At 36.4% G+C, this 16,305-nt stretch overlaps 1 protein-coding gene across 4 annotated transcripts in view; it reads left to right on the plus strand.

Moving 5' to 3' along the window:
• Positions 1-5,459, plus strand: part of IQCH (IQ motif containing H) — a 146,873-nt gene extending 141,414 nt beyond the window's left edge. For 3 of the 4 annotated variants that reach the window (XM_078150622.1, XM_078150624.1, XM_078150625.1), the window contains 2 exons: positions 1,588-1,696; positions 4,487-5,459. In XM_078150622.1, coding sequence (XP_078006748.1) covers positions 1,588-1,696; positions 4,487-4,594 — 217 coding nt within the window. In that variant the 3' untranslated portion in view covers positions 4,595-5,459. Of the gene's footprint in view, positions 1-1,587; positions 1,697-4,486 lie in introns of those variants that run through there. The other variant, XM_078150623.1, reaches the window with a different exon arrangement.
• Positions 5,460-16,305: the final 10,846 nt, after the last annotated feature.

Consider the following 16,305-nt stretch of genomic DNA (forward strand, 5'->3'; position numbering starts at 1 on the left):
GCTAGAGAGACAAGGATAGAAAGCAAATTCTGTGACAAAGACCTAAGGCAGAAAGAAGGTTAGAAAAGGACCCAAAGGCTTCCATTGACTGAAAGCTCAGGATGATGCCCTTGATGTGGCAGGCAATTCAATTCAATCATAATGTATTAAAGACCAAAAATGAGCTGCATTGTGCCTGGGGGAAAATGCAAAGTTAAACTACATTTAAACAAATAAAGGATCCATAGCCAGGGCAATGTTAGCCTAGTTGCTTTGACTAGATGACATCTGCAGTATTGTGTATACTTTGGCGTGCCATATTTTAGAAGAGACATTGATGAGTTGGACTGCATCTAAAAGATAGTAGTCAGGATGATGAAGGGACTTAAAACTACAGCATGGGAGTATCAGCTGAAAGAACTGGGGAGTTTTAGCCTGGGGAAAAGAAGACTTGGTGGGGAGGTTGTAGGGAAGGACAGGTCATGATAACTGCTTTCAAATGTTTGAAGTCTGGTCACATGGAAGAGAGATTAGAGTAGTTCTGCTTGGCCCTACAGGGCAGAACCAAGGCCAGTGTGTAAAAGTTAATGGAAAACAAATTTCTGCTCAGATAAAAGGAAAAAAAAACCTTCCTAGAAATCAGAGTTATCTACAAATGAAAGAAACTATCTTAAAAAGTAGTGAATTCCACATCACCAGAAGTCTTGAAGCAGAGGCTCGTCAGGAATCTTGAAGAGGTTATTGCTGCTAAAGTTAGACTTGGACGTCCTCTGAAGCACCTTCCAGCTCTTCACTTCTATGATTTTATGACATAGGAAAGGAGCAAAAAGCCTTGACTGTCAAGTAACTAGATTTCAAAGAGTTCACCGTTTCCTCTCTGAAAAAAATCAGGAAATTATGCTGCCACTACCTTTCTTACAAGATTGTTGTGAGAAAACCTTATAAATATGAGTTGTTGTTGTTATTATAGAATCAGAATCTTAAAGTAGAAAGAGACTTGAAAGGTCATCTTTGGCTTATTTTGTGGCTACGGTTAAAGTGTGTAGAGTGTGTGTATAGGCTTGCTGTGAGTGCAGTGAATTAATGGGGTGTTTCCCCTTTGTAGCACAGGTAGATAACAACCTACAAGCATGACAGAGAAAGTAGACCACCAAAGAGCAAAACCATAATTCTATTGGGTGGCAGCAAGGACACGGCAAAAGTCTCAATAATGATGAGATTCATATGCCTCTATATACAAGAGAATTATGTCAGGCATGAATTATACTGGTGTGCATAGCAACAGTTCTGTTAAACTAATTTAAACATTAAAAACACATGAGCTCATACCAGTGGCCTGGCTCAGTGGTAGCCTTTTGCTTGGAATAACCAAACCTATTGCTATCTTCTGCTAAGTTGATTAATAAAAAATATTTATTACACAAATCCTTTTTGTTGACAAGTTAAAATGGAGCCTCATCTTTCATATCTCCCTGAAGATTGCCACCTTGTGAGATTGAAAATACTCATTAAATTCCATCACCAGACAGGCACAAATGAGAAGGTGATTGTTTTTAAGCATGTGAGGGGAATCATTGGTAAACTCATTTGTTTGGATATCATTAACAGAACAATCGCAGAGGATCTCCAGGGGGTCCTCATGACCTTTGCTCACAATCTCTTCATCATCCATCAAGAAATATCATCACCTAATATGCAAGGCGAGACCAATTTTAAGGTGAGGTGTTAATTAACTAACGATCCTGGTTAATTTCTGTACAAGGGCTGAAAATACCTCATGCGGTATTGTAAACAAGTGCTAAACCATCCTTTTTTATTGTTAGCAGTACATATTTTACAATGTGGAGGGTCAGTATTGTAAGGTTCCCACTGAACCTGTTAGTTAAATTTAATAGTTTGAAACTTTTCCTTTGAAATCTAGTAGACTTACTTTAACTTAATGCTATTTCCAAACCTACATTTCCACATTTCAAAAGTGAGAGAGCCCACTTGAATGTCACATTGGGGCCAGAAGACCGTCACAATCGGGCCAGAAGACTGTCACAATCAGAATCACAAGCTAAAAATGTACTTTAAACAGTACTGCAGACTAGTTGGTTATTTCCTGAGGAATTAAGAGTCATAGAGACTCAATGAAATCATAAGAAGATAGGCAAAATTTCCGTGTGTCTCAGTTTTCTTATTCTTTAAATGATCTCTAAGGCCCCTTCCAGTTCTAAAATTTGCTAATTTAATGGTGATAATGATTTAGGTATCTCAACATGGACCATTAGAATACCACACTATATTTTATGTCATTTGCTCTTGCCCAATTTTATCAAATTACAATAGCTATTTCATTTCTGACTTCCTGAGGCCTGTGAGTAGTTTCAAGGATGTTGACAAAGTTCAGGGCAGGATTACTGATTGTAGTTCTTAAATATTCAGAAAACAGGAACCAGTACCATACCAAAGATGGTTGTAATCCTAGCTAGACAAAAATGGTCATGTAAGCATAAGTCCAATTCATCATTAACCAACCAGCCATGACTTAAAAACCAAGATTAGGTAAGTCAGAGTACCATGTTCATTTTTCCTCATAACTCCCTTCCCCTGAAACAGAAAGCTTCACATTTATTCTTGAATATATTTAATTTTTCAATACATTTTCCTCTAGACTAGTTCTATTTTAATAACAATAATAATAGTAATGCAGGCTTCCTCTTACATACTGATTTATTATTTTCTGGTTATTTTCACATTCATTATAATATGTAGTAGCATTATATATGTCCCCATTATATTAAAGATATTCACTCTCCAAATGGGACCAGTGCTGCATCACTTTTCACTAGTCCCAAATGGCATATGTTCTATTTCACATCATGGTCCGTTGCTAGTCTAATGTATCTGTTAACTAACTGTCCATATGCACAAATTTGCAAATGACAAGGACAGCCATGTCCAAATTTGGAGATCATTCAAAACTGGAAAGCCCAGCCAAAACCAGTTGGCCTCTTAGCTTAGTCCTAAGGCAAGCAGAATTTATAAACCCCTGTTCAAGTGAAACTATTTCTATTACCTTTTTCTACATTTGAATGTGATCAAGGTAATGCTCTTAGAAGCCTGAATGGCTCAAAAGTCCCTTGTAACAGGCACCCTGTTTTGTTTATCTCTCCTAAAAAAAAGAATTATCTTAAAATAAATAAATAAATAAATAAATATATATATATATATCCCCAAAACTCATTTTTTTGGCTTTTTTTTTTTAGGCAATTGGGGTTAAGTGACTTGCCCAAGGTCACACAGCTAGTAAGTGTCAAGTGTTGGGTATGAAGTCGGATTTGAACTCAGGTCCTCCTGACTTCAGGGCCGGTGCTCTATCCACTGCGCCACCTAGCTGCCCACCCCGAAATTCTTTCAAAGTGTGTTGACAAGTCAATTGTTTTTAAATGTCTTTAAATGGTTCCCTAGCCTGTAGGTGGGGCAAGGCTCTACAGATGGTTTGAAATAACAGAACGAATTTGTTTAAAGAAAAGTCTGAGAGGCCAAAGGTGCTACTAGTTTTGTAGGACATCTTCATCTCCTTGTTTCTTATCCATCTTATTCATACTCCTAAAGTGAATCAATATAAAACGCCCATTTTTTCCAATAACTTCTTTATAAGTTAGATGGATAACTAGGGGGGAAAGAAAGGGATTATTTTAGTCCTACAAGATAAAATATTTTAAAAACCTCAAATTATAAAAATGATAATGATCATAGCTAGTATTTATATCCCTTTAAGATTTGCAAAGCTGTTTATAAATACTATCTCATTTGATCTTCACAACAATCTTAGGAAGTAGATGTTATTATCATTCTCATTTTACAGATAAGGAAACTGAGGTAAATTGACATTAAAGGACTTGCTCAGGATCTCACAGTGAATTAAGTGTCTAAGGCTGGATTGGATCTCAGGTCTTCCTGACTCCAAGACCAGTACTCAATCCACTATGCTATCTCATTGCCTCTATGTAATAATAATCACATTATAATTATTATCTCTATACGAAAATATGAGAAATTGATTTGTGTGACTTTTTTTTATAAAAGCATTTCCCATCTACTCCTTCATTTATCCAATGAAGTACAGTAGCTTTTTTTTTTCAGTTTGCAGACAAGAAAACTGAAGTACTGAGAGATTAAATATTTTGACTAATATCATGTACCTAGTTAGTAGTGAGACATGACCAGAAGCCAGGTCTCTTGACTCCTTACACTGAGCCCAGTACTTTGCCCTCTCCATGCTGACTCAAGTACAGTCTTCTGCTACTATAATGGAGGATAAATCTACTTGCAAAGTAAAAACTATGTTTAAAATCAAGAGTTATCTGAGCTCTTTTCTGAAAAGTAACCAATAGCTCTATGAGCTCTCATCTGCCTGGAAGCCATACTTGTAGATTCATAAAATTGCATATGATTGCCAAGAAGGTTGTTGGGACATTTAATAAGAGACTAATGGGTATTGTTTTCATGTTCATCACAGAGGTTTATTGATGATGTTGAGACAGTCCTAGGAGTTATATCAGAAAACAAAAGAAGATCTGAAAAACAAGCTGCCAAAGACGAGAATAAGTTCATCTGGGAATCATAGTTCATTGATATCTGCAAACACATCATTCTTAGTACCCATTTGGAAGCAACAACAACCACGATTTTCTCACTGACAGGGAGAGACATAGTTTTTTCCTTGTCTTCTAGAAGTCAAATTAAAACTTGGTGGTGTGAGAAATTGGAACAATATTCTTTCTTATTTGCTATTCAGGGATCTTAATTTATTTGTCAAACTATAACTGTAATTCTGTATTTAAGTTTGTGGGACTCAACTTGTTTTAGCCAACCAAAAGAAAAAAATCTAATAAAAAAGGTCATTTCTTTATTTATACTATGTTTTTACATGCTTCAGACTTAAGAAGCTTCTATTTTTTGTACTTCATAAGTAGGTAGGTTTGGAGGGGTAGAATTTGTGGAGCTTTGATTATTCCTGAGAGGAATATGTCTACTGTATTTGTCTAATAAGCAACTTTTTTTCTTATAATCACTGTCATCTTTCAAAACTTGAATGTCTTTGTTTTCTTTTTAAAAATTGTTAAGATTTTTTTCAATCCTTTTACCTTTACTATATTTTCTTTACACAAACTCAAAAATTTTTTTTGTTATTTCCAAATGGTCGAGCCCTAGCAGTCTGCCATCAGGCTCTAACTAAAGCTATAGAATTTATCTAGGTGGCAGCATGTGCTCTTATTTTAAGCTACAAAATAACCCGGATCCTGTCAATTGAATGAACAGTCTTGCTCCCTGGTACTTGTGTTCTGTGACTGCAGTCATAGGATTTTCACTAGTAATAGTACAATGCATGTATTCGGCTGTATTTTTTAAAAGGTAATTATCAAAAATACATGGTGCCAAGCATAAACCAGAATATTTGTTTCATTGCTATGTGATTCAGTTTTGTGGGAGAATGGGAAAAAAATAAAAGCTAAATCAAAATGCTGAAGTCATGTTGATTTGTTTTAAATAAACATTACCTTCTTATTTTAAAAATATTTGAGTATGTTGAGTTTTTGGTATTGTTTTTGCAATTGTATTTCTATCATTCCTTAACTTCACTTTAGCTCTGGGCTGAGCATTCCTGCTCTGTATTTTAGCCAGTTTCTTTTTGTTTCAGCCTTTGTTTTCCTGCAGTTTGAAAACACATTTATTAGCCAGGTTTCCTGCCCGAGTTAGGTACTAGGATGACCCTTCCCTGTTGCCAGATACCCTCTAATCCATATCAGATGTCCATTGTCCAGACACTTGACTGATAGGAAGGACAACAAGCCCATTAGAGTCAAACCTCAATCCCAGCCAGAGCAACATAAGGTCCCAGAGACTCATTAGTTCACTGGCACAGTAGTGTCCTGAGAGTAAATGAAACCCTCTGTCTCCTTATGTCTCTCATCTGCTCTAGACTTTAAAAGAAAACTGTCTCGGTTTTGTTCAGCACAGCAGTGGAGTTGTTCACATGGTGAGAACTCTCTCTTAACAGTAAAAACTGTTAAATCTATTAGGGACCTTTTTTTTATTTGAATTTTGATTAGCACTTCTGAGCCTCGGGCTGCTGGCAAAGAGAACTAGCTTACTCTCCTTTACCTTCATTGGCCTACACTGCTGCTGTCTCAAACGATGTCACTTTCCATCTCTTCTGTCGTCGGCTACAAGCTGCAAGATCCAGACACATAAAGTCTTATTTTCAGACACAGTTCTCTGCTGTAGAACATGGGGTCCTTCATGTCTATATTCTCTTATATTTAACAATAAGGTTAAAACTGTTCTGAATGAGTATGCATTATAGGATCCTCCAAGGATTTAGAACTAGAAGAGACCTTAAAACCTTCCTCTTCATTTCATAGATAAGGAATCTATGCCAAAGAAGTGAAATAAAGAGGCAGGATTTTAATCCAGATCCTCTTACTTGAAATCAAATGTGTTTTTTTTCCCCCTTTATATATTCCATGATACCTGTACAAGTACTTCTGTCATTCAAACAATTGAAAGGTCAGACTGAGTGAAACCTATGAATTACTGAAGAGTTTTGAAAGAGCATAATTTCCACTTAAAATACATAATTGAAAGAGGCAGTTATGGGACAATGGCTAAAGTACTGGGCTTACGCTCAGGAAGACCTGGCTTCAGAACCTCCCTCTAGCACTTGCTAGCCTGTGACTGTGGGCAAAGCACTTGAAACTATGAATGCCTTAAGTCAACTTCTCTAGACTTATCTACTGCTAGATCTTAAATGAATTAGTAGAAGGAGTTCCTTATGTTGACAAAATTCCTGCTCCTTCTTGCATTTAGGGATACATAACTATCAAAATACAGGTGGTAGATGATGAAGAAACTAAGCAATAAATTGATAACGAAAAACCAGCACCATTTGTCTGCCAAATTATGCATATTACAAAGTAAGATACAAATAGGTAAAGTAAAGCATAGTCATTTAAAAATTCAAGTTATAACTACCATGTACAAATTATTATACATTCCAAATTAGTGAAATCTGAATTGATGCATTTCATTGTAGTATTCTAAATGGGAAACTGGGAAGTATTTTGGAGACTTCAGATTTTAGAGAAGTATTTTAGAGTTTGTACATCAAATTTGGGGTCTATCCTTGTGTGGAAAAATGTCCCATTTATTTCAGGAGTAGGATGTCATCGATTAGGAGGAAATTGTGTCTACTTAGCAGCTTGCTTTGATGGGAAATATATGTCCATGTGTTACATATTCTATTTTGAGTATTTAAAGAAACAATAGAGAAGAACATAAAATTCCGGTCTATGTCCAAACTAGATTATGTGAAAATAGGATTAGAATGTGTACTGTTCTAGAATAAACCACACTTATTAACAAAGCAAATCATTAAACCACATGCTAAGTGAAGTATGAATGGGCAGCTTCACTTATACCTCCTGCTCAAAGAGTTAAGAGATAAGGTCAATAGCAGAGGAAACTGAAGGAAGTAAAGGAGAAAAGCATCATAGGCCAAAGGGGAAAAAAAGGAAAGAGGCATCAACTGGATACTCTTCCACTGAGGAGATGTAAGGTGTTGGATCAAGTTTATTATGATGGAGCGCAATGGAAATGCAGGAAGGCTGAAAAGATGAGACCATGGGTTGTGATTAGCCTTGTTTTAGAAAAATTGAGTTGAGAAACTGGAGTGTGTGTGTGTGTGTGTGTGTGTGTGTGTGTGAAGAAACAGGCTGCAAGAGAGAAAAGCCAGCAGCTTAGGAGAAGTTGGGACGCTTGAGCCGGGTGTGCATTGGTTCAGGGCTTAGCACAGGCCTGGCACATAGACACTGTTTGTTTCCTTCCTGCCTGCCTATATTATGACAAGTGCTATACAGATATGTCAGGTATGAAGATATGTATTTTATCACAAGGAATGAATTAGTAACCATGCAATAACTATAATAATTAATAATCATTTGTATTCATTCAGCACCTACCTTCTAAAGAGCTCAAAGCACTTTACATTTGTTATCTCATTAATTCTCAAGACTGTCCCTATGGGGAAGGTAATAAGTATTTTAACATTGAAATGTTTATCTTTCAGAACTCTTCAACCATACATTAATTATATTTCCAAAGCTGTAAATGTTCATTAGTTTTATTTTACTGTTCCTCTGGCTTTAATGTGCATAACAGATTTGTTCAACTCTTGAAAACATGTCTAATCATACTAAATCTTATTTGGGAAATAATCAAATTAAATTGCCAAGATGATGAGGGGATTGGGGGGGGGAGGAGAGATAGGGATGAGAAAGCAATGTGGATTTTTTTTTCACATTTCAGAGTTGAATCACATTGAAATTGTATAGCTGTCTCTTCTCTACATGTAGAATTCTAATTTACTCTGAAGAGTCTGCAATCGGAGGGGCACCGGTCAGGTCAGAGACCTAAGGAAGTTACCTAGAGCAACTGTTCTCAAAGTGTAACCCACAAACCCCTGGATGTCCCCAAGACCCTTTCAGGGGATCTCTGAGGTCAAAACTATTTTCATAATGCTATTAAGATATTATTTACCCATTAAAATATTCCTCCCTTTTCCAATTATGTATCTACATGAGGTCAGATTTTCTTCAGGTATTTCAACCAAAACAACATACCACAATGGATTGAATATAGAAGTACATGTAAGAATACAGCTGTCTCCTCTACTAAACATTAAAGAAATTTACAAAAGTATGTAAAACAATGGCTTCATTAAATTGTTTTTGTTTTGTAAAATATAGTTATTTTTCATAAAAATATTATTTATATTAATGTGTTGTGGCTTTATTACTGCTATTGTAAATATATTAATAAATATTTTAAAATTGATCCATTTTGATTTCTAATATGGTAAATATTGTTATATATAACCCATATACATAAAAGCTCTTTGAAGGACCTTAATAATTTTTAAGAATGGAAAGAAGTCTTAAGATTAAAAAACAAAAAGGTTGAGAACTGCTTATCTGGATAATTGCTGGAAAATTCACTGCTTTGCTTAACCAGTGGATGACTTGACATAGAGGGGAGAGGGGGCACAGAGAAGACCGAGGCTTTAATCCACAAATGTCCCACTAGCAAAGCAAGGCTGTGGCCTTCTTTCTCAGTGTCCTGGACATTTCTAATTCAATTTTTTAGCTGATAAAATGGCAAATCATAATACCTGCTCCTTAGGGAAGCCTTAGAGATTAATTAGCTTATGTTGGGAGAGTGTTTAGAAGATGGAATGTTTTACATAAATGTTAAGCATTATTATTACCTTACTGCTTCAAAGGGAAGTTCTAACTTTGAAATGTGATTATACAGTTTCCCCAAAAAGCCCTTCATAACCACATATACAGGTTTATTTTTCACTGTAACAGTCTAACTCATGGTTGTGAAACTTTATTACACTTGATGGAGGGCCCTGGCTTTTATTAGTTTTAAACTGCTGGTTTCTGGGGTATTTATGTAAATGAGGGAAAGATACCAAAACAGTAAATAACAAGCATGTCCCTGCTGTTTAAAAATCTGTTGGTAAAAACAACTTTTGTTATGTTTATAAGAAGACCCAAAACATAACATTGAAAAATTATGGCCACATAAATTGTGTATCAAGTAATTCTTTTTTACTATCAAATGTTAGCATTCTGTTTTCTGCCATTTTCACTCTGGAAAAAAAGAGCTTTCAGAAATGCAATGTTACATTTCCTGAGTCTTTTTTATTTAACAAACTGATATAAAGCATACTGAATAGCTAAGACATTGAGGAATTATTGCATTATAATAGCTGTTGCTTCTGGTTTAAAAAGCGAAGCTTATTGCAACATTACTCAGAAGTCATGTCATGACAAAATTAGGGTCACATAATCCTGTCAGAAAAGTAACATCTTCAACTGATTACAGTAGAAATTCAAAATAAAAATACTGGCTGAATTTGGATAATGTAAAGAGATTCAGATATATTTCCTCCCTTGGTAGGAAATGTCTAATTATTTTGTAATCCACATTCTTTTGAACCTGTGTAAACAAAACCAGACCTACATTCTTAATCTCTCTGGTTTCCTTTGACAATGCTTTGTCTGTGCATTTTTGAATTTTGTTTCTCTTTACCGTTTGTAGCCATATCGCAAGGATTTTAAGGATTCTGAGGAGTAGGGAGGGGTGCTCTCCCATTAGTGTAAGGATCTTGTAGGGTTGGTTGTTAGTGAACTGCAGTCTTAGAAGTCCCCTAACTGCTGAGAGGTTATGTAACTTGTCCATTGTTATACAATGATACACATTGTTACATGTTTGTTCGGCAGAGCTTGAACCCAGATCTTCCTTCTCCCAGGCCATTCCTCTACTACACCAAGTTCTTTCAGAGATTTTATATAAAGACACAAATTAGATGATTTATAGTTCTTCAAAACTGTTGCAGCAAGTTTAACCAGCCATTTAAAAAGTTTTTGCCAAAAGGAGATAAAGTTTGTGTAGAGGACTTGCACTGATGGGTCTGAGGATTTAGGCCAGGCCTGGTTTTACTTGTTGCATGTCCTTTGTCCGAGGGCTGCCAAAGTCAGAACCATAGGCTCTCCAACCCCCACCTTTGCTCTGTCTCTCTCTTGAGAACATAAGGACCTTAAAAGATAACCGGGAAGCGAGGAGATGTTTCAGGGGGAACTCCCCCCAGTTACCATTCCCATGAGAAAAATAATTGTTGATACTTTTGCCTTTGTTACTCTGGGTTCTGTTCCCACGAATGGGGTATAAAAACCCTAGCCCTCAGATCAATAAACGGAACCGGTTCTGGACCTGTTACCCACCTGGCCCGCGTGTATTTCTTTCTCTTTTCATACCCACCGGCATTTAAACACAGTCATGGACGCAGGCGTCTGCGACAAGTTTGTATGTGTATATGGGGGGAGGGGTTGGAGAAGGGAGTGGTATAAGTGCATCCCCACATTTTTTTCATTCTCTTTTATTGTATTTTTGTAATGTCCTTTTTTAAAAAACAACTGGGGTGGGGGTGTGAATGTGGAAATGCATATTCACAAATAAGTAAATATAGTATACATACAAATACAGAATGAGTGGGAATGAGGAGGATATTTTCAACTGTGGGTATCAGGAAAAGCCTCTTCAAAGAATACAAGAGACAGAGAGGAGGGAGAATGTTTATGGATGCTGGCAGCTTGTGCAAAGGCACAAAGATAAAAAATGAGATGTCATATACAAAAACAACATACAGATCAATTTGGCCTAATTATATATGTGAGGGCATGCAATGTAGGAACAGTCCGGAAATATAATCTGGAGCTACATGTAAAGGGTTTCTAATGCCAGATAAATTTGTATTTTTTCTCCTAGAGGCAATAAGGAGCCACTAATGTTCCTTGAACAGGGGAGTGGCATGGCCAGAAAATAACAAGGGCAGTGACAAAATGTCAAATGTAAGTGTGATCATTTTTAACAGTATGTGAACAAAATGAATTCTCCCATAAAATAAAAATGTTGGTGTGTATTGACCAAAATGTTTCTTATATATAATATGAAAAATATAAACATAGGAGGGATAAGGCAAATGGATGGTATAAAAGAGTCAGAGCTTCCACTGTGGCAGATTATATCTGAGTCATGGGGATTCTGAGTGGAGCCCAAATGTAGTAGATTGTCATGACTCTCCCAGCAGCAATGGCAATATTTGATTATTGTTCCTATACCTATTAGACTCTGGCCATGAACTTGAGACTGGGTGGCTCAGTGGGATGAGGCTCAAATCCAGGGGCTGTCTGGTTATAGAGAATTGAAATACAGTCGATTTATTCTCCAATCAACAAGGAAGGCAACTCTGACCCAGAACCAGCTTCTTACCTAGGGAACTCCTCAGGTGGAGGAGGAAGTGAGGGCCTGAATAGTTGTTGCACTTGTCATTAAGTGACAGATGGAAGCAGAGAAGATAGAAAGATGTCTCCACAAGGTACTGGTCCTAGTCAAGGGCTGGAAGTTGAATGTCCTCCCTAAACTGTGGCACCCAGATCTAAACAAAAATATTCTAGCTGTGACCAGTTAGAGCCCACTAAGACTCTCACTGCCTTGTTTCTGAAAGCTGTGCCTCTCAATGTGCCCCAAGATTTCTATTAATCTTCTGGTTTGTCATTTCATGCTACTTCATACTACTAATTCCTTTTGAGCTTACAGTCCACCAGCACCCCGAAGATCTTTTTCAGATGAACTGCTGTCTAACCATGCCTCCCCAATCTTGTACTTGTGAAGTTCATTTTTTTAAACTCAAGTGCAAGATCTTACAATTATTCATATTAATTTCATCTTATCAGATCAACCTGTTGCCTGTCAAGATCTTTGTAAGCTGATTTGTCATTCAGAATGTTAGCTCTTCCTCTGAGCTTTATTACATCTCAGAATTTGATAAGCATGACACCCATCCCTTTCTCCAAGTCATTAACAGAAATGTTAAATTGCACAAAGCCAAGATCCCTCCATGAGTGGACAGAAGGCCTCTTTCTAAGTTTACATTGAACCACTAAAGACTTTTCAGGTTCTCTTTCTACCATCATCACTCAGTGAATTCTCTGTCTCTGAAGTTCACCCAATCCATATGTACCATCCTATCAATTTTAGTAGCTGTTGTCTACCAGTCTCCAGGACACTCCCCTTCTTTTCTCAATGAGTTCAGTGCCTGACTCACAGTCATCTTCTTCCAAATTTCTGCCTTCCTACTAAAGGACTTTGGCATTCATATTGAAACTCTTTTAAATACCCTAAGCTCATAGTTCCTCAACTCACTCATTTACTATTACCTACTTTTCTACCTCAGCCACACACAAAGATAGTAATATTCTTATCTTGCCATCACCCACAAATGCTCCATGAACTCCTACATTTCCTTATCTGATTACAATCTATTGCCATTATATTTCTCCATCTGCCTTGCAATCCCAAACCTTGTTCTTCATCCACATGTAAACTCCAGTCCCTAAACCTTTCAGTTCTTTTGCAAGCTATCACCCTTATACTATCAATGTCTGCCTTCTTTCTCCATCTTAACCCCTTGGTGATCCAGTTCAACTTTACACTGTCCTCTTCTCTTGAGTTCCTTCCTCCCTCATCCTATCACCTATCTTGCCCTGTCAAGCCTTAGGTTGGATCATTTCAGCCAATTGCTGCCTTCACTTCTACAAGTATACTGAAGAAAACTAGATAAAATCATGAAGCTATGCTATCTGCGTTCACTACAAATTTATGCTACATTATCTCATCTGGGCCCTCACTGCTACTAGGCAATCTTTTTATATCTCTCTAATCAACTCACTATCCCACTCATCACAGAAATTCTTCCAAGCCTTTTTTTTAACATGCCTCCTCAATTTTATCTTTGTAATATCTCTCAAATATCCCAGCTAAAATTCCACCTTCTACAGGAACCCTTTCCCAACCCTAAATACTAGTTCCCTCTTTCTGTCAATTATTCCCTCTTTGTCCTTTACAGAATTTGTTTGTATATAGTTGTTTTCATATTGTCTCCCCCATTAAACTGTGAGCTCCTTGAGAGCAGGAACTGTCTTTTACCTTCCTTTGTATCCCTGGTACTTAAGTAGTACAGTGCCTGGCACATAGCAGGCACTTAATAAATGTTTACTGACCGATTGACTGACTCACTAGGACTCAGTTTTCTCACTTGCAAAATTAGATGGTTGGACTAAGTAGCCTACAAATACCCTTCCAGCTCTCAAGATGTGATCCGTGATCCTGTCAAGATAAACTAGTCAGGACCCCCCCCCATTTTATAGAAAAGGAAACTGAGGCCCCAAGACATTACGAGTTGCCAAAAGTCAAAATTGTTTGTGGGTTGCAGAGCTGGGGCAAGACCCCTGACCTCCTGCTCCAAGTCTCATTCTTTTTTTTTTTATTTTCCATAGTATTTTATTTTTGCCAATTATATGTAAAGGTAATTTTTAACATTTATTTTTAAATAAAATTTTGAGTTCCAAATTTCCCCCCTCCTTAAGATGGTAAGCAATTTGATATAGGTTATACATGTGCAATCCTATAAAACATATTTCCATATTAGTTATGTTGTATAAGAAGAAACAGACCAAAAGGGGAAAAAAAACAGAAAAAAAGTGAAAAAAGTATGCTTTGATCTGCATTCAGACTCCATCAGTTCTTTCACTGGATGTGAATAGCATTTTTCATCATGAGTCTTTTGTAATTGTCTTGGCTCATTGTACTGCTGAGAATAGCTAAGTCAATCATATTTGATCATCGAATAATGTTGTTACCATGTACAATGTTCTCCTGGTTCTGCTCACTTCAGTTTGCATCACTTCATGTAAGCCTTTCCAGGTTTTTCTGACATCTGTCTGCTCGTCATTTCTTATGCACAATAGTATTCCACTACATTCATTTACTATCACTTGTTCAGTCATTCTCCAATTCATGAGCATCTCCTCAATTTCCAATTCTTTGCAAACACAAAAAGAGGTGCTATATTTTTGTACATGTAGGTCTTTTTCCCTTTTTTATGATCCCTTTGGGATAAAGACCTAGTAGTAATATTGCTGGATCAAAGGTATTGCTGCACATATGTGGAGTTTGATTGCCCTTTGGGCATAGTTCCAAATTGTTCTCTAGAACGGTTGGATCAGTTCACTACTCCACATACAGTGCCTCAGTGTCCCAATTTTCCCACATCCTTTCCAACATTTATAATTTTCCTTTTCTGTCATATTAGTCAATATGATAGGTGTGTGGCAGTATTTCAAAGTTGTTTTAATTTGCATTTCTCTAATCAATAGTGATTTAGAGCATTTTTTCATATGACTACAGAAAGCTTTGATTTCTTCATCCAAAAACTGTCTGTTCATATCCTTTGACCATTTGACAATTGGAGAATGACCAAGTCTCATTCTTCCCAACATACCATGCTGCCTCCAACAAACTAAAAGAAACTAAATTATAGCATAGCAAAAATGGTGACTGATAACATGCTGTTATACTTTTCTGAAGATGACACAATATATTTGTTTGGTGCTGAGAAGTGCCAACCTGATGACACTTGCAATCCTGAGCTTCTTTGATGTAGATGAGAAGCAAATGAGATCCCAGTATCCCTGTGGCGCATAGGTGCTCCATGAACATCTCAGTCATGTAGGGAGGTGCCCTATAGTTACAGTTTTTGCAGCAGATCTAATATTAAAACTAACCACATAAAAGTTTTCACTCTAATTCACACAAAAACAAAATTCTGGGATTGTGACTAGCAATTTTTAATGATTTGATTTATCTGAATAAAACCTATAAGGTTTTGAACCATTAAACATTCGATTTAGGGAGAAAAAAAAGAACTGTACAGAAGAATAAACTGAGAAATGGAACAGATTTGTTTCTTGTAATAATTATGAGCAATATCTCAAACTCAGCATCCTTAGACCACTGAGCTGTGTAGGATGAATGTGCTAATTAATCAATTACTACCCAACAATGTACCCTGTTTATTTACTGTAATGCACTAGAAATGTGTGCAGGACTGGTAATTATTAATCATCTTCAGTAACAAATATGACTCAAGTTCACCTTCATATAATTAATAGAGCATATAGTTAGCTTTAACATCTTGTTTTATTAGAAATAGCAATAAGGGATAAAAAGAAAGAGCTGAACCACAGGCTGTGGTTCACTGAGATGCTGGATAGGAGTAATGTGAATATCATAGCAGCAGCGTTACCAGCCAATCTGTTTGTCAGCTGCTATTTCCATTAAAATCTAAGGTTCAGGGTCTTGTAACTTGTACAAACTTTAGGCCTGAGATAGATATTGGTGTACTCATTCAGGAGAACATTTTAAAAATTAGAGGGGAAATGAAGTTTGCAATTGTTTAGTTTTTATATACAGAAATTGCTGCTTCAAACAAAATTTTACAAATTCAGCTCACAAAATGACAAAGCTAGAAATGACCTTAGAAGTTGTTAGATCTGAATGCAGATTGAAGTATACTTTTTAAAACTTTATTTTTATTATTTTATTTTGTTTATGATTTCTTTTGCAACATGGCTAATATGGAAATATGTTTTACATGACTTCACATGTACAATCAATATCAAATTGTTTACCTTCTGAAGGAAGGGGTGGGTGGGAGGGAGGAAGCAGAGAATTTAGAATTCACAATCTTAAAAAATGATTGTTAAATTTTTTTACATGTAATTGGGAAATACTTAAAGAAATAAATTAATTTTTTAAAAAAAGAAGTTGGTAGAGGCTCTAATACCACCACTCTCTTAGTTCAAGTTTGAT

Source organism: Phascolarctos cinereus, unplaced genomic scaffold (genome assembly GCF_003287225.1).
Source record: "Phascolarctos cinereus isolate Bilbo 61053 unplaced genomic scaffold, phaCin_HiC Scaffold_3;HRSCAF=262, whole genome shotgun sequence".
Lineage (NCBI taxonomy): Eukaryota > Metazoa > Chordata > Mammalia > Diprotodontia > Phascolarctidae > Phascolarctos > Phascolarctos cinereus.